Here is a 24,547-nt window from a genome sequence, read left to right on the forward strand (position 1 = left end):
TCTGTTCTCCACACTCCTCTTTCCCAGATGTTCAAAGCTTTTAGTATTCCGTTCTCAAATGATAGCCCCAGATTCCTCAGCATGATGCCTGGCCCAGAGACCTACCGTGCCTGACCAGTGCCAGCACTAATAGTAGCAGCTGCCCATCCCCCTGTGCCTTCCCTTTGGGCCAGTAGTTACTGAGGGCTTTAACTACCTTCATTCATTGAATCCTCAAGGAACTCTGCACAATAAGCCCCATTTTACAGATGCAGAAACTGAGGCTGAGGACGTTTAATAGCTGCCCAAGGTCACATACCTATTAGGTGGCAGAGCCAATGCCCCCTGTCAGTATTTGGTAATAGAGGGTCACTTTACTCCTAAAAAAAAAAAAAAGAAGAAGAAGAAAAAGAGATGTTAGTATTTAAAAAATAGGATAAGTAATGAAAGGTCAATCATTTAGAATAGTTTGCTGTCCCATGAAGGATGGTGACCCTGTATGAAGAGCGCATTGGTCCATCGGAGAGGGTGCTCCACGGCAGTCTTTCCTAGCTGATGTCCAGGTGAGCCAGCGGCTGAGAACACGCTCAAGGAATAGATGTACTTTCCATTCCATAATTGTTGGGATTTTTTTTTCTGGGTGACCCAGCAAATTAAATTGCTTGCATTTCAAAAGAGAACGTTTCTTTTTTCCATTTCTTTTAAGCACCAGCATGTTACTCCAGTGTTAGCTCCTAGCCAATTCTGAATTTCAACAATATTACCCACTTTTGCAAAAAAAGATCCTAGAGCTTCAAACTTGTAAAAAGCACTTTGAGGATCTTTCTTTTCTTCTCTCTGTTACTATTATTTTACTATTATTAGAATAATGTATTGCTTTTCTTACTGGTTATATCTTTTTCTGGGGAAGAACCAGAGTTTCTTGAAAATATTTTTCTTTATTAGAAATTTCTTTGTTTTTTCATCTTTACTGGAGCATACTTGCTTTACAATGTTGTATTAGTTTCTGCTGTACAACAAAGTGAATCAACTATACGTATACATATATCCCCATATCCCCTCCCTCTTGCGCCTCCCTCCCACCTTCCCTATCCCACCTCTCTAGGTCGTCACATCGAGCTGATCTCCCTGTGCTATGCACCAGCTTCCCACTAGAATTTCTAGCTAGAAGAGCAATTGTAAAATAAACTACCGTTTGCATAAGTTTGTCATCAAAGAAATGAAAAAGTGATAAAGGAACAATGGAGAATGTATTTTTGTGACAATAACATAACATATTCCTAATATTTGGCTATAAACTAATTGTAGACATATTTTAGAACCAGAAATGTATGGAATTACATGATTATAGAACAGGAAAATTCACAATGGTTGACTTATAATATCATGTGTCATAACAATGCTCAATGCTAAGAGTTAAGAAATGAAGCCAAGTATGGAATGAAATTGGAAGAGAAATCTTCTCAAAATTAAGTTTTGACAGGAGGAGGGGCCCTATGTGTGCCAAGTTTTAACTGAGAGCTAATTATAATGGTCATATTATGAGTTGTGTAGAAAGAAGATTGTTGATTCTGGTGCCTTAGATACACAGGTGACTGGACTTATTTTCAAAGGTCTAAGTATTCCTTTTTGATAAAGATTATCTCATCAAAATGTAGACAACAGAACCTTTAAAGCTACCCTCTTTAACTGGTATCAAGAAGAATGAGAAATTATTATAATTAGTATTATATCCTTTTTTAAAAAAAGAAAATTGAAACAGAAAGGATAGGCATACTCAATGATTCCAATAAATGGACTGAATTTCTTGGCTTTTATTTTTTGTGGTGGTTTCTAATTTCACTTAAAATACATTAAATAGGTGACAGTGAAATATTTTAGCGTCTCTTAAATACCAGGAGACACCTGATAAAGACACAGTGGCTGGTGTGGTTTCAAACATATGAGGCATGGCTGCAGAGATATCCCTGATTTCGTTGGTAGAGGTCACTCTTGTAAAGAAAATCTCATCATACAGGCGCTGCTGAGAACCTCACCCTGTTCCCTGATGTCAGCATCACCATGGAGATCTCATTCCAGTGAGGGGGAATGGATTCCACAGTCCTGCTTTGGAAATGTGTAAATAGCAGATGCTTTTATTGCCTTTGTTTGAATCTGTGCCCTTGCAGAGCAACTCAAACCGGAAGCTCAGCAGAGGAAGTCCATATTTGTCTGCTGTGATTTTTTTTTTTTTCCCCCCTCCATGTAAGCAGCTTGGTCCCCTGGGATGAGAGTGCATAAAGACAAGTTAATGGGAAAGCTATGAATTCAGATTTCACATAAAGAATGTCAGAAAACTGAATAATGTTTTCCTTGAGTCAAATAAATAATTCAAACTTGCTTTAATAATTTTTATTAGACACTTTTTATTATAAGCTATTAATGTACAATATATGGGATAACGAAATGGTTTTATCAACTGAAATTTATAATATAAAATGGAAGGGTACATGTTTCTATGAATTTGAATAGACTTGTTTTCCTGAAACTTGGTAGTTAAGAGCCTGCATTTGAATTCTAACTGACCTGGTGTCAAATTCCTATTGATCTTCTGTTAAATCTGGCTAAGTTTTTTAAAATCTTAAAATAGGGAAAATAGTAGCATCTAACTATTGTTTAATAGTCTGTCTCCTTCATAGCAGAGAGGCTTAAATGTAATAATGTATATTGAAGATTAAGTGTAGTAATATGTATAGAAATATTCTTGTTGCTGTATCTCACCCAAAAGAGAATTTTCATCTTTTCTTTATATCTTCATCACACAATTACTGTGGTAAAACAGAACCATTACAGAAACTGATAAGCAAGAGAATTTAAGTAACTGGTCCAAGTGTGTACAATGACTATGGCAAATCTGTGCTCAGAACTTAGGTATCCTGATCCTCATTCAAAGGCTTTTTCCAGCACATCTGGCAATTATAATCATCCATGTTTTTTCAGATACGGTGGTTATGGTATCATGCTACCCACCACCAGGGATAAAGTCGGATGCAATAAATGGAATGTTTATATTTGGGATTAGATTTTCACATAGTAACCAAAGTGTTAGGTAAGAACTGAAAATTAATTGATGGAATATTAAGCCTTGTGTGCTATAAACTGATTACCTCTTTTATGAATTGTATACAATACATACATAATTTCTTTTCTAGTGTAGGGACATTTCAACAGAGGACACTTTTCGCAGAGGAATACACATCTCCGGTTCCCACAAAACTAAAAGTTGGTAACAGACCCCGAGAGGCCCTGATTAAGATAATGGTTCATAGAGCTATATATACGCGTAGAAGCAGGTAAACATATTTGCAGATGACTGTCACAGCATCATTTCAGTGGAAACTTGATGGAAATCAGAGGCATGAACCCAACTTCTTGTTAGCAACTTCTACCAGCTTTGCACCAATTCCCTGATACTAATTCAAAGTGTGCTTTGCACCAAAATAATTACACCAGTAGAACCCCTATTCTCAAAGTGAGAAGGGGCACTCATGCTACATTTGACCCAAATCTACTTAGCAAAGAAGGCTGTTTGTTGTGCCCAGGAGTTACATACTAAGTTTTTTAAAAAAATGTTTCATTTGTTTATATTAGGTATACATTTGGTTTATACTTATTTGGAAGGAAAACTATATTTGGGCTAATAAAAATAGCTAAAATTTATTGAGGATTTATTCTCTTCAGATTCACAGTCGAATTCTTAAAACCACCAGTATGATAAACGGAGGCACAAAGAGATTAGCATCTACGGGGCAGAGCTGGGTTAATGCAGAACCCGGGCTTTGATGACAGGGCTGTGCTCTCGGGAAATGGTGCCAGAGCAGATGTTCCCATTGTGACACAGAATCGCACTCAGGCAGGCACTGCCTCTGCCCTAAGTTTAGGATCTTTAGAAGCAGGGTTTCCGGACTTGCTCAAGTCAGTGGTAATGGCAGAGCACGATCTGCACCCCAGCTGCCTGCCTCCAGACCCATGACAAACCACTGGAAGGTATTGCAGGTTACTCTCTGCTGAATTACTAATTCAGCACAGTGTGTGAGGAGTGTCAGTCTGTGCACATATGTGCCGGAAATGGATAGGGGAAGGATGAGGGCAGCCGTATTCTCAAGGCCTAGCACGGTGGCTGGCAAGTAATAGGTGCCCAGTGAACATTTATTGAGTGAAGACTAGGTGTTCAGAGCAGGGGCGAGTCACTTTGGATTGGAGTGGATAGAGAAGATAAGGCTTGGATCTTCAACTGAGCCTTGACTCATAGGAGAGATTTGAATAGGAAAGAGTTAGTAGGAGGGGATACCTAATGGGGAAAAAAAAAATCATACCAAAGCCACACACGTATAGGAAAGAAAAAGCCCTTTTCCAAGGAGAATAAGTAAAGCAGATAAACTGGAACCTGTTTCAGGTTGGAGCATAGTACTTAGATTTATCTTTCCATCCATCCGTCCCTCCATCCATCCCTCCATCCATCCCTCCATCCCTCCATCCATCCATCCCTCCATCCCTCCATCCCTCCCTCCATCCCTCCCTCCATCCCTCCATCCATCCATCCCTCCATCCATCCATCCCTCCATCCCTCCATCCATCCCTCCCTCCATCCCTCCCTCCATCCCTCCCTCCATCCATCCCTCCATCCATCCCTCCATCCATCCATCCACCCATCCAATGCTTATTAAGTATCAGGCACCATGTCATGGGTAAACCTACCGTAGACTTGAAAGATAGGTTGGAACTAGATTTTGAGGAGTCTGGAATGCCAAGCTCAAAGATGAACTTTAAATTGATGATAAGCCATTGTTGCTTTTCTGAGCCATGGAGGGAGATGGTGAAAGTTTTCTGAGGAGAAGGAGATTAAGAGAATTAAATAGAACCAGTGGGAGAGAAAGGAGATGGGAGTGAGAAAAACCATGAGAGGGAAATGCTAAGGTCCACAGGTGAGAGGCTAAGCTCTGGACTGATGTGGTGATGGGGGTGAAGAGGAGGGGCAGGAAAGGCCTGGGTTTGGGAGACGGTACAGAGGCAGCATCCGTGGCCATGGAGACAGTGGAGGTGGGTGTATGCTGACAATACCAACAAGAGAATGATGGTTAAACAGGAACAGGTTGGACTTTCTCTTCTCAAACTTATCTCTGCCTTTGCATCTTCCCTGGATCTAATCTTGATGGATGATTCCAACATCTGATACCTACCAACCAGAGAGTTCATGAAAGAATAGGTCAACTCTCACTATCTTGTTGTAGCAAGGAGCATTTTGTTTTTAATCCATAAATGGAACTTATTTCTCAAAGCTGGTTACCACGCTGACTTTTGAGAACCTCAGACTTAAAAAGGAATAGCAGTGTGTAAATATATAAAATCAGATCATTATGCACAACATTGGTTTTACATTTCTCTATCTTTTCTAATCTTTTGATATCAGAATGTACGGTAATGCCCAAAGGAAAGTTCTCAAAGTATATTGGCCTAGAGAAAAGGGTTATAAATCTTCCTCTGTTATTCTTTATTGTTAGATGGATTGCATTTACAGCTACCTCTATATCAGTGATAAAGGGTGAGACCGTGGATAATTGAAGGGCATAGATTTTCCTGAATCCATATTTATTGTAACCTTGTGTTTAAGCCTCTGCTATCAACTGTTTTACCAAGGCTTCTAACAGGGAGCAGTTTTATAAATTTGAATTTGATCTACTGACCGTACCCACCTTCTGTGGTGGGAGGTTGTGAGCAGGGAAATGGCTAAATGGTGCCAGAGCAGAAAGCATAGAAAACATCACAGTTTCTGACAGTTGAACAAATTCTTGATTTTAGTCACTGAAAATTGAGACGTAAATGAATACATGTTGCTTGGCATTGAAAGGACTTTTCCCTTTTTTTTTGTGCTGAGCGATGACAGTTACTTTTCCTTAACCATCACTGCGTTCCTTTTACGTTCTTGGAATCCTGGAGTTGGAAACAACATCAAAAGTTCATCCTTTTTCAGTTCCCATTTGCCAACAGAATTATACCTAAACTGTCCAAGCTGCATCATTGTCTGTTCCGTTCTCTGAGCCTGAGTCTGGAAGGCTGGTCGTGGGATTATGATGGGTGGGAGTTGGCTGGCAACCTGCTTCTAACACGCTATAGTTTTGATAGTTATTTGTCTGCTTAGCAGTGGCATAAAATAGGCACCAGTAGATGAATGTCTTCTCGTTGGCCATCTGATGCTCTAAAATGCAAATGATGGGACTGTGAGGAAAGAAAGGACAGTTTCTTTTGGAAAACAGTACTTTTCATCCATCAGCGCTTTGTCATCATAAAGTTGGGTGCAAAGCCTGGCACAGAGTAGGCCCAGCATAAATGTTTGAATGATTTAAAAATTTAGCCAATAAATATTTATCAGCTAGAGAAATATGGCTGCTCAGGAGTAGGGTAAGTAACTCTTATTTCCTTTGTGTGTTCTTTTCACTTATGGCTGTCAGCACAGTACCAAAGGGACCCTGGTCAAACACGAGTCCATACCAATGCGGGTGAGAAGAGTTCCAGAATCAAACAAGTCTGGGAAACACTATATTCTTCTATCATCTCCTCTTTGGAGTTGCAGTGTACATTAGCACACTAAGGGTTTTGAGAAGACCAGAAATAAAGAAACCCGTTTATACTGGTTAAATATTTCCCAAATCTCTTTGGCCAAAGGACCATTTTGGGCACAAATGCTATTAATCATTCTCACTTTAGGAAATACTGCTTTTTTTAGGGTTAATTCACATTTTGCCTGAAAAAGGCAGGGTTTCCCATTCTTACTCATTTTTGTATGCATGTGTGCTGTATGCTAATGGACATACAGTGGGCACAATTTGGACTTCTGCACGTAAAATGACAACGGCCTGTGTAGGGTTGGTTGGGATGATACCCACGCCGATAAAGAAAGCTGGGGTGAGGAGTGCTGTGTCATAAAGGTAAAAATGAACAGGGTCGTGGTTGGAATCTGACAGAAAGAGAGGAGTGAAACGGACAGTGGGTTCTGAATTCAAAGAGCCTGTTTTTAACCCAAGTAGACAGAGCTTCTGACACGGGTGTTAAGACCTTGGGTCCGTCTTCCTCGATGATTTCAAGGTCCCTCTTAAGTCACCTGTGTTTTCAAAGCTTTTGCAGACAGAATAAGCACTGGCAACCATGAATGTCCCTCACTCATACTTAATGCTTACTATCAAACTGTTAGAGAAATATCATTCTTAAAACCTCAGCCAAGCGATTATTTGGAAATGAGAGATTATTTGAGAAAAACTATCTAAAGCCTCCACAGCATTGCCTTTGAGACTCTAAAGTGTTCTCCCAACTTATTTCTGGAAGTCCTACAGCATCTTTGACTTGTCAGGGTCATGCTACAGGAACTGACAAGGAGCAGAACCCCACAGGTGCTCTGTGGATGAAGCTACCAACAGATAAGGGAGGGGCTCGTAGGAAACACAGACCAAAAATATCTCACACATCAGACACAGGGAAGCTTGTCTCTGGTCCTTAAATATCCATGGGAAAGTGCAATAGATAAATAAGAAAGTCTATTTCATGCAGCTCTGAATGGTGCCTTCAATTGACTGCTTTACGATCTGCTCCAAGCAGTCAAAGAAAATTGAAAATAGATAGAAATCAGCAGTGTTTCCGGTGCCTTCTGCTGGCATTATACATACTGTGAACAAAAAAATATTACACCGCACGTCCACGTATCCACAGACAGAGAGCAATAAGCTTGAAATTATTCATCTGGACCACATTTACTCGGAAAGCGGCCTTTAGCTTTCAAAGTTCGTATTGGAGAAGAAATGGAATAAATATCAAAAAGTTGTTTAAAAACTTTCCCTTTGCGTGACTACAAGCTGGGGAGCCCACAGGAGTGTTAAAGTTTAGCTTAGCTTGAGTGCAGGGCATACAGTTCCTCCGTATCTAAATCTCAGAAATAACTGACTTTTTCTATTATTCCTTGTATGAAGGGTGCTATTTTTTTTTTTTTGGTATTATTATTATTATTTTTTTAAACATCTTTATTGAAGTATAATTGCCTTACAATAGTGTGTTAGCTTCTGCTTTATAACAAAGTGAATCAGTTATACATATACAATATGTTCCCATTTCTCTTCCCTCTTGCATCTCCCTCCCTCCCACCCTCCCCATCCCACCCCTCTAGGTGGTCACAAGGTGCTATTTTTGTTTCAGCTAGAGGTAGGATGGGTCTCAGGGAGATTGTTATATTCTTGTTAGGATATAAATATTCTTCTCCAGTTGTTACCCCAATGATCATCGTGTGTATGGCAACTACGGCATCAGTTACTAGAAAACGTATTTGTGCTAAAATCAGATGCTGACTTCTATTGCTATCAAGGACTGTTACACTCGGAAGAGTGAAGGAGCGCTCCTTTTCCACATGTTGCTGCATCCTCTCTGTTATGAAAATAAAGGGTTCTTACCTCATATCCTATTGATATATCAAGTAATAAATGTGACAGTTACCGGTTCTGTTTTCCTTATCCCGTCTTCCTGCACCACTGAAACGGAACAAGTTTCTTACTAGTAACAGATGCTCGAAACCTTCTTTTGAAATTCCTCTGGAGAAGCTGCCCTGTTGATTCCATTAGATGGGAAGTGGCTTTATGCAGATGTCCACTTGCAGGGATGCATTGTTGTAATTGCTGTTCTGCTGACCCCTTGCTGAGTGCCATGCTTTTCTCTTGTAGGTGATGTACCTTCAGGACTTTTTTGGTGACGATGACATTTTTATTGCATGTGGACCGGAGAAGTTCCGTTACCAGGATGATTTCTTGCTAGATGAAAGTGGTAAGGAAAAAAAAAAAAAGTTCAAAACCAGGGGAAATTTGAGGCAGCTTTCCAAAATGAGCTGCACCAGGCCAAGATTATGTCAACTCGAAAGCTACCAAATCAGTTTCAGATCCTCAACCAACATGGCTTTTCCATATCTTGAATTTCTTTGATTTTTTTTTTTAATATAGAAAACAGATGAAATGATAATTGGAAAGGTTAAATCATTTAAAGGGTAAATTACCAGTGGCTAATTTATAACCATTTCATAACTAAATTGATGTTCTATAGAAAAATCATGGTGCAGATTTCTGCATTTTTAATTATGTATTTTTGTCAAAATGCATAGTTGAAAGATGTGTAACATAAAATTATTGAGTATATGTCTAGACTCAGCTTTCGCATGGCCTCCTTTATCCTTTAGGTCCTAACTGAGAAAGATGGTTTCGTGTCCTTTTCCTTTAAATACTTCAGAATTTGTATGTCATTAGAATCTATGAAGGATCAAAAGAGAGGAGGGAAGCTTCCTTCCATTTAAAATGGAATGTGATTTTTTTTTTTTACATTTGACAGAGGGGGAACAGTTGATAAAGAGGGAAAGGTGCATCTTAGGAAATGAATGTGAAAGGTTGTAACTTCAGGGAAGATGTTCTTTGATACCATAAATCATCTCAGAATCGTAACAGCATCACAGGGAAGATTATTGCCCTGAGCAGAGAGACCTTTCCTTGATCATATTACTTCTGATTTAATTAGGGACATAGTACATATTTATTGACAATTCAAACTGTTGCTAGTTGGAAATACTTTTTGACGTGATAGTGAATTTCTTGCTTAGATGAATGCATATAAATCAGTGAGTTTTTGAGTAAGTGGATGGGAAATACTGGAGCTCCAATACAGCTGATATACATTCACGTAGAGTATCTACGTATCACGTAGTTACATGCATTTAAACACACTACAATTATTTCGTCATTTTAACATGACTTAGGGTATATAGGGAGGGATAAGAATAAGAGAGATTGTCCCTTTATCATGAAAACTTTAAATGCCCAATAAAAGTTTATATAGATATATGCCTTGAAGAGATTTAAGTCATTTTGGTTGAAAGGGCTTAACTGGAAGAGTGGTTTGGTGTCTCTTTCCCTCTAAATACCTTCCATCTTTATCTCTGATAGACTATCCTTGGGGGCACAGATTTATGTACACCTATCACACATATAATGTCCTCTGGGAGGGCCTTCTTCAGGATGAGACAGCTTTGCCATTGTGCAAAACAGCTGAATGTTAGGAGTCAGGCAGAAGAGCCGGCAGCACAGTTTTGAGAAAAAATAAACTGCCTTGACTTTCGATTTAAAGAAAATAGCTGTTTCTGATGGAATGGTCTGAGAGACCAGATGCGTTCTGAAATGAGTTTCATTTGTTGCTTTGATACGGAAAGCAGCCTGTCAGACTCGAACTGGAATACAGCTCAGTTTCAAATCAGCAGAGTTGGCCTGGGGTTCCCTAGCCCTCCATCTCTACCCAGCCCCCAGGTAGACTTGGGGCTTCTCCCCGACCCTGCCTTGCTTGGTGTGGCCTTGGGGCTGGGCTTTCCCTCTTGACAACGTGCTCTTAACCTCAGAACGCTGCAGCCTACTTGTGTCCATCTGCGATGGTGGGCAGGCAGGCTTTCTGGAAAGTACAACAGAAAAATCCCTTGTACTCTCCCTTTAGAAACCTTTCTTATTAATAGGAATGCATATATATATATATACACACATGCACACGTGTGCACGCACACACACGCATCAAGGGATATTGCCCATCACATATGGCTTGGCCATTTGAAGGACCACTTCAAACTATTTTAGTGAGAAAGTGAGAACTTCACATCCTTTCCCGGGATGAATATACCCTAAGCATTTCTTGGTGTGAAATAACATTTGCTGAGTGACAGTGTCCTCCCCCCGCCCCATCCTCAGAGAAACACGTGGATTGGGGGAGGGGGTAGAAAGAAGTCTAAATTGAGATTTTTACTTCCTTGGATGAACCTACCCTGAGACTAAATTCACACGTTGACAACTGCAATTTCCCTGTTGCTTGTACAGCATGTTCTGGTGCTAATGTATTAACATTTGAATCTTTTCTTAAGTGCTCTGAGCATGATTTAGCCCAGCTTATTTGTACCTGCTAAATGGTATTTGCACGTTGAGGCTTCATTTGGCCTCTTCCATCGTAGCTGCCTAAGAGGAGTGTCAGCAGGGGGCCCAGGAATCTACTGAATTAATACTGGCGCAGGGCTGTGCTTGATTTAATGGTGCCAAGAATGGTCCTTTGCCACAAGGCAGCACTTTTATTTTACCTCTCAAAATTAACCCAGCTCCCAGTGTGTTCAGGATTAGCAATAATACATCCCCCCTAATTACTGCTGGGAAAGCTTCTGGAGATGGCTCTTAAGGTCTTTGCGGTGAGGCGTTCTGCCGTTACAGACGTTTATTTCATGGGGCTACAGTAGAGCCAGATCAATATTAGAAACTGCAGGGGAGCGTCCTTCCTCCCCTGTTTTCACATGGGGAAAAAAAAAAAATGCCTTTCTTCTTCCAGCTCCAAATGTAACCATTTTAGCAATATCGTCATCAATCACTGGATTCTTAGCACCTTCTACCATGGTGGATGCAGCACTATATATAGAGACAGAGAGGCCAACAGATCCTTCCCCTGCGTGGCTTGTGGTCTAATTTAGAAATGATGAAACATAGTCAAGGGAAATGCCAAATTGGAGACAGGAAGCTTCACATGGTTTTGCTTGTATATTGATGATAAACTGATGAATGTATGATTTGCTGCCATTAAAAAGTGAGCGGATTTTGTTGAGAAATGCCTGCCTCTTCCCTAAGAGGGATAAGTAACTCCTTGGTGAGGAGACTGTCACAGGCTGTCACCTTCTGTTCACCCCCCAGCCTCAAGCCAACACCCTCAAATGCACCTGACCAGTCTCTTCACCAACTTACTTCACCCCTGCCAGGCGTCTAAACCTCACCCGTCCTTTTTTTAAAAAATTAAATTAAATATTTTTATTGAGGTATAGTTGATCTACAATGTTGTATTAATTTATGCTGTACAGCAAAGTGATTCAGTTATGTATATGTGTGTGTGTGTATACACATTCTTTTTTATATTCTTTTTCGTGATGGTTTATCACAGGATATTGAAGATAGTTCCCTGTGCTCTGCGGTAGGACCTTGGTGTTTATCCATTCTCTGTATACTAGTTTGCATCTGCTGATCCCAGACTCCCACTCCATCCCTCCCCCACCCCCTCCTTCCCCTTGGCAACCACAAGTCTGTTCTCTATGTCTGTGAGTCTGTTTCCGTTTCGTAGATCAGTTCATTTGTGTCATATTTTAGATTCCACATGTAAGTGATATCATATGGTATATTTGTCCTTTCTGCTCATCCTCTCTGTTTACCAATTCCCGAGTGTCCTTGATTCCAGTGTTAATAAGCATGACTTCAAACTTACACGTTTTTGCTTAGGTGTTGTATTTGCTTTCTAGGGCTGCTGTAACAAAGAACCACAATGGCTTAAAACAACAAAAATTGATTCTCTAACAGTTCTGAAAGCCAAAAGTCCAAGATCAAAATATTGGAAGGGCTGTGCTCCTTCTGAAGGTTCTAGGGAAGAATCCTTCTGTGCCTCTTCCTAGTTGCGGATGGTTGCCATTAATCCTTGGTATGCCTGGCTTGTTGTAGCATCACTCCCGTCTCTGCCTCCATCCTCACTTGGGCTTCTCTGTGTGCCCAAATGTCCCTCTTCTTATCAGGACACCAGTTATTGGATTAGGGTTCACCCTAATCCAGTATGACTTCACCTTAACACGATTACAGCTGCAGAGATTCTATTTCGAATAAGGTCACATTCACAGGTACCAGAGTTAGGTCTCTGACATATCTTTTTTTGGGGGGGACAAATATTGTTTGGAGTTGTCCAGATTTTATTTGAACTTGAGTTACAAGTAAACTCATTTTCCCTTGTTTGTTTTGTCCTGCCTTTCGATTTGCACAGTTATAGCTTTATCGTACTTAGAATACATAAACAACAGAGCTGTGGTAAGGTTGCCTCTCCTCTTACCTTTCATAGGTAGGATCACTCACCAGGGGGACCAGAGGGATGGGCTGAGAATTTCAGCAATGCACTTGACAGAGCCCCTCTTGAAATCCCTTTGACTAAGATGAAAATGTACGGTCTGAAGGATAGAGGTGGTTGTGTTTTTAATTGATTGAACTGCCTCGTCCAGAAAGTGTCAATACTGATTTATAGGTGGAATATGCTGGGAGCGATCTCTGTTAGAATTGGCCCCATAAGGTCCCTGAAGGGAGGGGCTGTTTGTTGGCTGAGAGTCACACCCCAAGGTTCTTCCTTGGATTCTGTATAGTTTAGTATTGTTAAGAGATGCCCATTTGAGAAAGTTGATGGTGTGTGGGTGAAATCATCTGGGAGGGGAACTAATATGGTAGAAGACAGATGAGGATCCACAGAATTTTAACAGGATGGATTGTATCTAGGAAGATAAAGTTGAATTGGCATAAACAGGAAGTAGAGCTCTTGGGATTTTTTATTTTATTTTTTTAAAGCCAGTGCTACAAGCTTGGTTAGGAGCAATGTATTTTAACAGTAGCACATGTGAAGATTACTTTTAGTGGACTGCAGGCTTCTTACGAGATGTGGCTCATTTGCTGTATTATTGTCGGCATATCACGTATTATTAAACCATAGAGCCTCTCTCATTGAAGATGGCAAATGTTGACTGAAACAAAAATTAAAAGTGTTACTCAAAATTCACAAAAATTAGTGTAGAAGTATAGTAAGTCTAGCATAAAAGTACTGAATAAAGGTAAATAACTAAGCTTTCACATGATGATTTTTGTTAAGTTTGTAGCGTTTATACTTTTGAAGTTATGAAAGTTTCAAACTGCACTAAGTCTTTGGGGAGACTGAGTGTGTGTGTCCACACACACCAGGTCCTGTCTCTGGGGAATGCCAGCCCAGCTTTTTCCTGCAATGGAAAGACCCACCTGGAGTATAGTGTTCTTTCTGGGTATGTGACTCCAGGAGGGATATTTCCTCTCTTATGGACCCCCATGGTGTCAGGTACCCAGAATCCACTTGATAAATATTTCTAGAAATATTCCATCCTGACCACTTTCCAAGGACTCAAGTCCTGAATGAGATGAAGCAGAAGCGCCCTGCGCTACTGATTGCTTTTCCCAACCCTGGGTGATAGGAAAATAGGGTTAGAACCTAGTGTAGTAGAAACAGTATTGGGACAGGGTTAGAACAGCGGTCCCCAACCTTTTTGGCCCCAGGGACTGGTTTCTTGGAAGACAATTTTTCCACGGACAGGGGGCGGGGGCGATGGTTCAGGTGGTAATGGGAGCAGTGGGGAGCCATGGGGAGCGATGGGGAGCGATGGGGAGCGATGGGGAGCGATGGGGAGCGGCGGATGGCGCTTCCATTGCTTGCCCGCCGCTCACCTCCTGCTGTGCGACCCGGTTCCTAACAGGCCGCGGACCGCTACCCGTCCACGGCCCGGCGGTTGGGGACTCCTGGGTTAGAAGACAAAGGTCTAGTCCAAGCTCCGTGTCCTACTTGCTGTGTGGTCTCTACATCTCCAAGCCTGCTTCCTATTCTGTAAAACACCTTTTTTTTTTTTTCCCCCTGGGTTGTAATGGACCTCAAATGAGATAATAAATGTCAAAGCACGTTCAAAACTGTGTTCCTTATTACTTAGTGAATAACGTTAGTGAATGACACCTCAGCTGAAATACACCTCCTGGTGCACTGCAGCTGGACTCAGCCACGTAGGTGCGTTGGCTGGGCTTAATTGGAGGCAGATGTCACCAAGATTTGCTGTTGCTGCTCTTTAGAACAAGAAAAGTGATTATCTGTTGCTTTTCCCCACTCTCAACTTTTATTCCTGTGATGGAGGTAAGGGGAATTTAAGAGACCTTTGAAGATATCCACTCTTTTCTGGAGGGAATCTCTGGAAGATTAAACCAAACCACATTTAGAACCAGTCAGACTTCTAAAACTGACAGCGTTTAGGAGTCCCAGGCCTTAGGTCCACATTGATTTGGGTCAAAGGGATTTTAAGGGCCCGGCTGCTCTGTCCTGGGGCTGGTGATGCTGAGACACCACGAGGTCGTTGGGAACACCAGGAAGATGCTCCGTGTCTGGATTGACGAGACCTCCTCACAAAGTGGCTTTTGAGCTACTGCCAACAAAATTCATTCATTCTTTCATGCGTCCATTCATTTATCCAGTAAGCTAAACTAACTTACCACGTGGCAGGCAGTGCTCTAGGCACCAATAATTGTAGACAGTAACACTTCCGTGAAATAGGACCCTCATATGACTTTTAATATTGCTTATGTCTAAAGATGTCAAAGGATCTTAGGTGCTGAACTTTGACTCAGAATATTAATTGTTGCTTGTTGTTCTTGTGTATTTTATCTCTTTGGAGAAATACTGCGGTGAAATATCTGATGGGTCACAACAGACTGACAGTTCTTTATAGATTTGAATTTTAATTGCACAATGTGGCTACTTTAAATTGAATCTGTGGGCAGATTTCTTTGAGATGCTGACACCTGATCTGGAATACTTTATTGTTTCGGTAGATGTTGACATTAGGAATGTAAAGTTCTTATTTAAAAAAATTTATAACTGTCTTGTTGAATAATTGCCAAGTTTCTGTGACATTTCATTTTCGAATAGAAAATCTAGTGTGTTTTTTATGAGTTCCAAGCAGAGAGCCCATTGGCTAACGTACTTTGCTCTTGTCAGCAAGTTCCCATTTGCCTCTTAGCTGTGGAAAAACTAAAGGGGTTCTGGAGACTTCCTCCACCATGGCTACATTTTAGCTCATGCATAAATATAAAATCTCCTGGAACATAGTGATGTTTTCTAATTTAACCCACTGCCAAGCTGTGGAGACATATAGATACTTTGGAGACATATAGAGACATACTTTGGAGACAGCATCTAACTCAAGTACAAACTAGTTCCTTTGCTACAAATAGATAATTTTCTCCTTAGGAAAGCAAGACATTGTATAACATATGCAGTCTTTTCTTTACACTTTCTCTTCCAGTCCTCATGGGCTTCTCTTTATTGTATTCAGTAACAGTGATACCTGACTTGTTCACATGGAAAAACCTACGAAATATAACACTGAGAATGAATCCTGTACATTAAGAGTCTTGGAGACCTGTGAGTTCACCCTCCCTCCTTAGAGTTGTTCATCCATCCCCAACTAGAACCCTCTGTTCTGGCAACTTACACCTTTATAAGAAAGCCAGTTCCACTGTCCAGGAGTGCAGATTTTTAATAAGTTCTTTCTTATATTGAGCCCAAATAAATCTCACTCTAGCTTGTGCAACAGTGGTCTTAATTTTGCCCTCCAGAGCAATAAAAACCACCCACTGCCTTCATTCTTAGAAGATGAGCTTTCCTCCTAGACCATCAGGATGTTCAAAGTCATTCACAGTAAACTATTTTAGTTTCCTTTCCTTCCAGACCAAAATGTCCCTAAATCTTCACTCATCTTCTCCTCTCCTTCTCCCATCTTTCAAAGGAAGAAGAGTCTTCCTTTCTAATGGGGATATAGTGTTCTTGACTTGGCCTTTTCTCTTATTGATGACTTCGCCTTATCAACATTTCCTTCCTGTTGTTCTTGAAGATTTGTTGTTTACCCTGGCTTTACAGTCTCTTTCTCCTCACCTCATGGCCATGCCTAAATTTCCCCTATCCTAAAAGAGCTGTCAATCATCTCATCAAAGCACAATACTCTTTCTGTCTCTGCCAAACAGCTTAAAAAGTATCACTGTCCTTGAAGCCTCCATCGACTCCTCCTGACTCACTTTTTACACCTTTGGGTAAACGGTACACTGAAAACACAAGAATCATGTTTTTATTTTTTTATTTACAAAATTGTCCTCCACTATCTTTTAGATTTATATGGTGGTGAAAGTTCTTCTCTTGCCACTGAATGACACTTGGGCAAATCTCTTGAGACTTTTCTGCTTCCTCCTAAGATAGTAAAAACTGTTATGGACTCTTCTAGCTACAAATCACCATCTCAATGCAGAAGTGGAAATATCTAGTCCCACACAATAGTCACTCCACATTGGAGTTCTTTGTCCTTACCTATCTGGGGCCCAACGTAGTGAGTTCTTTCTCTGAAGGAAAAAAATTGGGGTTGATAACCTTCTCTTCTCTTTACTCTCCTCCTCCATGTTGTTATTGATCCTTCCAGGGTTGGAGTAGGGAAGGGGGCAGAAGAGCAGCGTGATGAGAAAGGGGTGGAGAGTCCTACATGACTGTGCTGTGCTGTGATGGCTTGGACCCTCTGGGCCAGCAGATGCTGTACGAAGCCAACTTCTCTTATGGGTGTTTTCATGGGTTCTTCAGGGACTCTTACTGGGAACATTCAACTCTTCTTTGATGTGGTCAGTTCAGTTTCTTCCAGCTTTGGATATTTCTCCCTCAGTCCCCGTTTTCCCTGGCCTCAGATGATCCTCAGATGATCCTCTAGGGAAGAATTTAAATTATCTTCATGCCAGCCCACTCCCTCAGATCCATTGCAACACTCATATGTCTTTTGCCCCAACAATAAGCCATTCACTGCAACCAGATCCCCTTTACTCTTCTGTCGGAGGTTCTCGGGGGAAAGCCAAACACTCAAACACCGGTCTACAGTTTCCCTCCATCCACAGATGCCGCCGACCAAGCTCTTCAGTCCTCCCAGTGAAGCCCCAGCTGAGGTGAAGGGAAACATCTCCCCTCTTTTGGAATGAGGGTATTCACAGCACAGCTCTCTCTAAAGAAACCCATCTCACAAATTCCCTTTCTCTCTAATAACTTAAGCCTTTTCTACCTTTGAAAGTGGGTAAGAAGACTAAGGCCTGTGATTGTTTGCTTACATCTGCTTTGACATTTCCAGAAGCTGATCCATCTCACAGATCACGTCGGTATCTGATACACATCCCTCTGGAGTTTGGATGAAAATTCCATTCTGAATCCTGTTACATTCGTAACTGCCTCCACTCCACTTACGTAATAGTTCACTAAACAAGGGTAACCTTCACATCACTAAATCCCATGTTCTCCATTTATTTTTTTCCCTCCCGTATTTTTTTGAAGGATTTGATATTTTCGATGATTCCCCCCTTGTCCTTCATGGTCTGTCCTGGTCTTCTGCCCACCTCCATGACTATTCCTGAGCTTCTTTCAAATCTGTTCTTCTGCCGTATATCCCTTAATAATTGTTCCCTAAGATTCATTCCTCAACTCTTTTTTTTTTTTTTCTACTTAATTACTCTCTATTCCTAGCCAAGTTCATCTACCTTAATGGTTTCAGCAATGATGGTTATGGTAAACAGTGACAGTGACAAATGGCAACCAGATGGTACGCAATAAGCAAAGCCTTTGAAGTATGTATAATTTTCCCAATTTTACAATTAAGGAAATTAAGGCTCTGGTGATAAATAATTTGTCCGAGGCCACACAGCTTGTTAGTGTGAAAGGCAGAGTTCAAACCCAAGTTTGTTTGTGTTTGACAACACACTCCTTAAGTGTACCTCCTCTCAAGTCTACATCTCTAACCCCAGCTCCTCTCATGAGCTCCCGAACCATATTTCCAACTATCATGAACATCCTTACGATTATTCCACAGCCACCTGAAATTCAACACAGCCCACAGGTGAACTCCTCGTCTTCTTGGTCACCTTTATTCTCCTTCTGGGTTTCCTATGCTAGTTCATGGCATCGGCATTCTCCTTAACCCCAAGGCTGTGAGTCATGGAGTTGTCTTTTACTTTCCCCTCACCTTCACTCCTCCTATCCAGCAGTTTGCCCCCCTGATTTCCAGTGTCATTGCCATTATCTTGGGTCAGTTCCTCATAATCTCTTGCTTAGACTTATAAAGATTCTTTAACTTGCTTTCCTGGCTCCAGCCATGTTTGAACACAGATTGACCCTCCTAAATTCACTTGACTAACACTCCACTGCCCAGGTCCCCTTGGCATGTTGTTCTAGGGCCTTCATAAGTCAGCTGTGTTGTATCTTTCCAGCTGTTACCATCACTTTACTCTTCCTCTGTACTCCAGCCACAGTATTACTTTCTGGTCTCCCCAAAGAATTGTTTATTCTCAGTATCTCTGCCTTTGCTCATACTGTCCCTTCCACCTGGAATGCTTGTCTTCCTTTTCTCCCGTATCACCCAAAATTAACTCCCTCTTGTCCTTTGAGGTTCACTTTAAAAGTTGCCTTTTTTTGTAAAGCCTTCCCCCATCTACTCGGTTCCAATCAGTTACTGATTTCTCATTCTTTTTTTTTTTTTTTAGAAATTCACGTTCTTTTATTTATTTATTTTATTTATTTATGACTGTGTTGAGTCTTCGTTTCTGTGCGAGGGCTTTCTCTAGTTGCGGCAAGTGGGGACCACTCTTCATCGCGGTGCGCGGGCCTCTCACCATCGCGGCCTCTCTTGTTGCGGAGCACAGGCTCCAGACGCGCAGGCTCAGTAATTGTGGCTCACGGGCCCAGTTGCTCCGTGGCATGTGGGATCTTCCCAGACCAGGGCTCGAACCCGTGTCCCCTGCATTGGCAGGCAGATTCTCAACCACTGCACCACCAGGGAAGCCCTCTCATTCTTTTTATCGATATTTATCTCATTTAATTGTCAGAACAACTCTGTGGTGTTGCTCTATGAATAAAAAATGCCGAGTTAAGGAAGATAAGAAAGTGCTTAAAGTCACATACTTAGTGGGGAACAGAATTGGTATGAAAACCGGGGATCCCAGACTCTTTGCGTTTCACCTTACTTAATTGCAAGTGCCTTCAGACTGGTCCTGTGTGTCATTAATTTCTATAACACAGCACCTATCACAGTGTCCTGAATATAGTAAGTGCCCAAGAAATGTTGGTTGAATCTGTGTAGGAATCTGCTCCACCTGTCAACCCTTCAGATACTTGAGGACTGAGACCCTATAATTCCCCAAAGCTGTTTCTTCCAGGTTTCTTAGGCAAAGCTCTCAAGACCATGCTACCATCCTAGTTACATTTCTCTGGATACTTCATGGTCAGCAATATCCTCCTTAAAATAAACCCAGAACTGGATGCAGTAGTCCTTGGGGGCCTCAAATAGTGTAGAGAATATAAACTTACTTAATAGAGGCATCAAACTTGTTCAGATGCAGCCTAAGAGTGATGATGGTTTCTTTAAATAGTTGCCAGACAATGCAGGCTCATGGTTATCTTGTGGCCTGCTGAATTCTCTGGGGCTTCTGATGTGATGTCAAGCCAGGTTCTCCTTCACTAATTGCATATTTGAACCTCCATCCAGTACTTTAATTGTATTCATGCCAGCCAGCATCTTATTAATGTTAGTCATTAATTCTGGTCATTTAAGGGCCTTCAACATCCAAATTCTGCCTGCGGATAAATAATGGCAGAGGACAGAGTTGAAATAAGATCTTCCTGGTTTCCAGGCCCCTGCTCTTCCCAACTAAGTTATGCTGCTAGGGTCTTTTCTAGCTATAGACCACCAGTAGCATAGCTGCCTGCAAACTCTCAGACAAAAAAGAAAAAGAAATGAAAAGCTACAGTAACCTTCATATGTTTCCTCAGGGGTGGCAATGGCAGGCCAGCCTCAGATCCAATGTCCAGCTTTGGCAGGGTCTCTCTCTCCCTGCAGCCGGGTAGCAGTCCCGCAGAGAAGGACAGCAGGTTCTTTTGTCCCCTGCACTGGACCCACACATACCCCTGAGTACAGGAGGGTACAGTTAGGACTTTCCTCTTAACATGGGTCCACAGGGCATATGCACTCAGGCTTTTGTTCCTGTTTGAAATCTGCCAATTCAATTCCCACACCAAGAGTGTGTTAAGAGCCTTCTGTGGGTCAAGAATTCTTGGGGTTTCACCAAAGAAAGTTATGGGAAGTTAAATATCTACTTACCAGAAAGCAGATGAAGTGAAAATTACTGTGGAAAAATACTTGATGTGAAAATTCTAAAATCAAGTTTCAGGATTGGCTAATAATTTGATATGTGTGTGGGCATAGGTTGTCTTTACAGATTTTCACTATTGTAAGTGTTTGGAATAACCGAAATATAATAAGATCCTGATATTATATGATTCTTTGCTGCCTAAAGCTAGATTTTCTGTCTCTATGGATCTGGAAAATAAGCAAATGGATAAAGCTCTTAGTCAAATAAATGACTGTGTGAGTGACTTATTTTCATGTTTCAATAGACAGAGTCATTGTGAAATCAGGAGTCCCTCTTTTCTCGGAGACCTCAAACAGATCTGAAGAAGAGTTTCTCTAAATTCATAAGAATCTTGTCAAATCGTCAGAACAAAGCCAAAAAAACTCAGCAACCTTGTCGAGAAATGCCAGCAATGGAGCCAAAAGAATCCACACCTCTAAGTGCAGGGAAGGGGAGTGCGTGAAGGAAAACCATTCGTTGTCAGATGGTCAGGGGGAAAACTAGCATCCTTTTGATATAAGACAATATCAATCTCTACCTTTAGTTTAGTTATTAATGTACACTAGGGCCAACTGGTTCAGTGATCGTCTCTTCTTCACTTGTGGAGCTTCCCACCAGTATGGCAGCTGAGTCATTTCTCTGGTAGGACCACAGAACTCCCTGCCCAACTACTGAGAGCTGAGGTTGTAAAGCTTTTGAGGTGATTATCTCTGGAAAATACAAAATGTCTTCTTTTGTAGGTTTGCCCCTCAACCTTAGCTAAATCTTTGTTTTTACAACTTTTTTGTTGTTCATTCATGCTTGATTGCCTTTCAACAGAATTATTCTGAGCATCCCATTATAAGTCAGAAGATTAGTTTACATTATGATTAGCTTTAAAAACCTATGGAAAAATGAGTCCTGTTGTTTCTTCTTCCTCAAGCGAGATGTAAAATTTTTCTATATACAGTGGGTTTTCCAAATATGAAATGTAGGATAGATGAATAAACTAAGTGTAGGAGGGTTTAGAGACAATTAATATGAATTCAATTTATTATGTCAAGGATCTTGATCTTTATAATATATGTGTGTATGCATATAGGTATAGGTTCTACTGAATTTGACTAATATTTAGGGAATATCTACTATGTGCCAGGCCCCATTCTGAGCAGTAGATATATAGCAGTGAACTAAAGAGAGAAAAACTTTTGCCCACATGGAGTTTATATTCTGGGAGAGGAAGGTATTTATTGATAATAAGCAAAATCATAAGCGAATTGCATAGACTATCAGAAGATAAGTGCTGTGAAGAAGAATGAAGTAGGGAAGGGAAGGAAAGGAAGTGTGTGGGGTGCGTGGGAGGATGTGGATGGGGGCGCAACTGTAAATAATGTACAGTTGACCTTGAACAACACGGGGCTCAAGGGCACCAACCCCTACATGGTTGAAAATATGTGTACTGCTTTCTCTGCCTCAAAATCAAAGCAGTTGAAATTTGACTCACCCAAGGGCAGGACACTGAAACAGTTAGGTTAGAATCAGGGCTCAAACTCTAGTTCTTTTGATTCCACATATTGTGATCTCTAATCAAGCACAAACTTTTCCCCACACTTAGTTAATTTAAAGATCTGTAAAGTGAAAATATAGGTACTGTGTTTATTGAAAAAAAAAATCCATGTATAAGTGAACCCGCGCAGTTCAAATCCATGTTGTTCAAGGGTCAGCTGTAGTTTGAGAATACTTCAGTGGGAAGGTGACATTTGAGCAGACTTGGAGGAGGTGATAGAGCCAGGCATGAAGATCTGAGAGGAAGGATTCTCCACACTAGGGGGACAGTTAGTGCAAAGAGCCTGGGGTGGGTGTGCACATGACGGGTGCCCTGCAGAGCTCTGTAGCGGCAGGGGGGCTGCAGGACTGCACTGCAATTCTGACCTTCACTACCTGGAGTTAGCACAGAGTTCGCAGGTTAAGGGCACAGTCCCCGGAAAGTCACCCTAATTTCAGATGCCAGCTGCCAATTCAGGGGTCCCCAGGCCACCCACACTTCCGACTAACTGACTACCAATTGAAGGGTTCTTAAATTGCCCACAGGTTCAGTAGTTTGGTGGAATGCACAGAACTCAGGGAAGTGCTGTACTTATGATTACAGTTTTATTACAAAGGATATAAATCAAGAACAGACAAATGAAGAGGCACGTAGGGTGAGGTCTGGGAGGGTCCCACAGGTAGAGCTTCCACACCCTCTCCCTGTGGAATCAGGACATGTAACCTTCCCGGCACTTTTGTGTGTTCACCAACCAGGAAGCTCCACTGAGCTTGATATACAGAGTTTTTACTGGGGTTTCATTACGCAGACCTGGTTGGTTGCATCACTGGCCACGTGACTAAGCTCAGTGTGTAGCTCCCCCACTCCTGGGAGATCAGGAAGATATCACATGACTCAAAGTCCCCACCCTCAAATCACATGGTTGGTTGTCTTGGTGTGACCAGCCCCCATCTTGAGTCATCTCATTAGCATAAACTCAGGTGTGATTCGAAGGGGGCAGGAGTGACAGGGACATTCCTATCACTTGGGAAATTCTTGGGGTTTAGAGACTTCCTCCCAGGAGCCCAGGAAGAAGACCAGATACATTTTTTTTTTATTATACAACGTGAGCTCTGTCCAGATCCTGGGAAACGATCCATGTTAATTCTGTAACAGTAACAATACCAACCACTTATAATGAGGAGAAAACAAGCAGAGGAAGAAAAAAAAGAGTTTATCAAAGACTTTGGTTCTTTGCAAACGGAGGAAGGCAAATTGACTAGCCCCCAACTCAGGCGAGGCAGGCTGGCTCCTGTCACTTGACACTCCCATCTTGAAATTTGATTTCTGCACAGGGGTCATAGAAATGTTTTAACAACTGTGTGGACAGTCAGCTCTTAGTGAACTGTACTAATGAGAGGGACCTGTGGCATGAATCACCTACCAACGCGTAGAATGCAAAATCCTTTCTGTCTGCTTGTTGAGTGTACTTCGTATTTCACACCACGTACATTCCCATCAGACAGATCATTTGGGAACGAGACTACTTTTACTCAGTGAAATTCCTAATTGTTGGAGTTGGAAGAACTTAGGGAATGTCTCGCTCAGTTCTTCGATTTTGTATGTGAGGAAGCCAGAGCCCAGGGGAATTAAGTTAACTGCCCGAAGTCAACCAGCAGGCGAGTGTTAGAGATGAGGCTTGAAGCCGGGTTGCTGATGTCCAGCCTGGGGCTCGTTCCCTTATGTGAGCTTGCAGTCAGTCTGGCAGTGCATCAGCGTCAGCCTCAAAGTCACCCTCAGAGGAGCACCAGCCCTGCAGAAGGAGGGTCCTGGTTCCCACCAGCTCCTGCCCTTACCTGTGTGACCCTGCACAAAGTACTCACCCTCTCTGAGCCAGTGTCCGCTGGTCAGATGGAGACAGAAGTGGTACCAATCATGAAACATTGCCATGAAGATTAAATGAGAATGATGTGGGTGAAAATCATGTTGCAGAGTTGTAATGTAATAGACGAATATTATGATTTGATACTATTATTATTATTCGGGTACGTAGAAACCCTCATCTCTTGATTAAAGTGGAACAGGTTTTAGATCTTCATTTTGAACTGTTTCACAGACATTTATCTGAGCAATATGTGAATGAATATAGGAGATACTAATTTATGATGAAAAATGTTGCCACCAGCAACTCACAGAAAGAGGCCATCCA

The 24,547-nt window shown here is 41.5% G+C and overlaps 1 protein-coding gene across 9 annotated transcripts in view; it reads left to right on the forward strand.

Moving 5' to 3' along the window:
- DCLK1 (doublecortin like kinase 1) overlaps positions 1-24,547 on the forward strand; it is a 331,791-nt gene that overhangs the window by 164,971 nt on the left and 142,273 nt on the right. For all 9 annotated transcript variants that reach the window (XR_009005950.1, XR_009005951.1, XM_057533165.1 and 6 more), the window contains exon 4: positions 8,718-8,817. Coding sequence is in view for 7 of the 9 variants with exons in the window: in XM_057533165.1 (XP_057389148.1) it covers positions 8,718-8,817 (100 nt within the window). In the remaining 2 variants the exon portion in view is untranslated. The remainder of the gene's footprint in view (positions 1-8,717; positions 8,818-24,547) is intronic.

This window comes from Balaenoptera acutorostrata, chromosome 18, assembly GCF_949987535.1.
Source record: "Balaenoptera acutorostrata chromosome 18, mBalAcu1.1, whole genome shotgun sequence".
NCBI lineage: Eukaryota > Metazoa > Chordata > Mammalia > Artiodactyla > Balaenopteridae > Balaenoptera > Balaenoptera acutorostrata.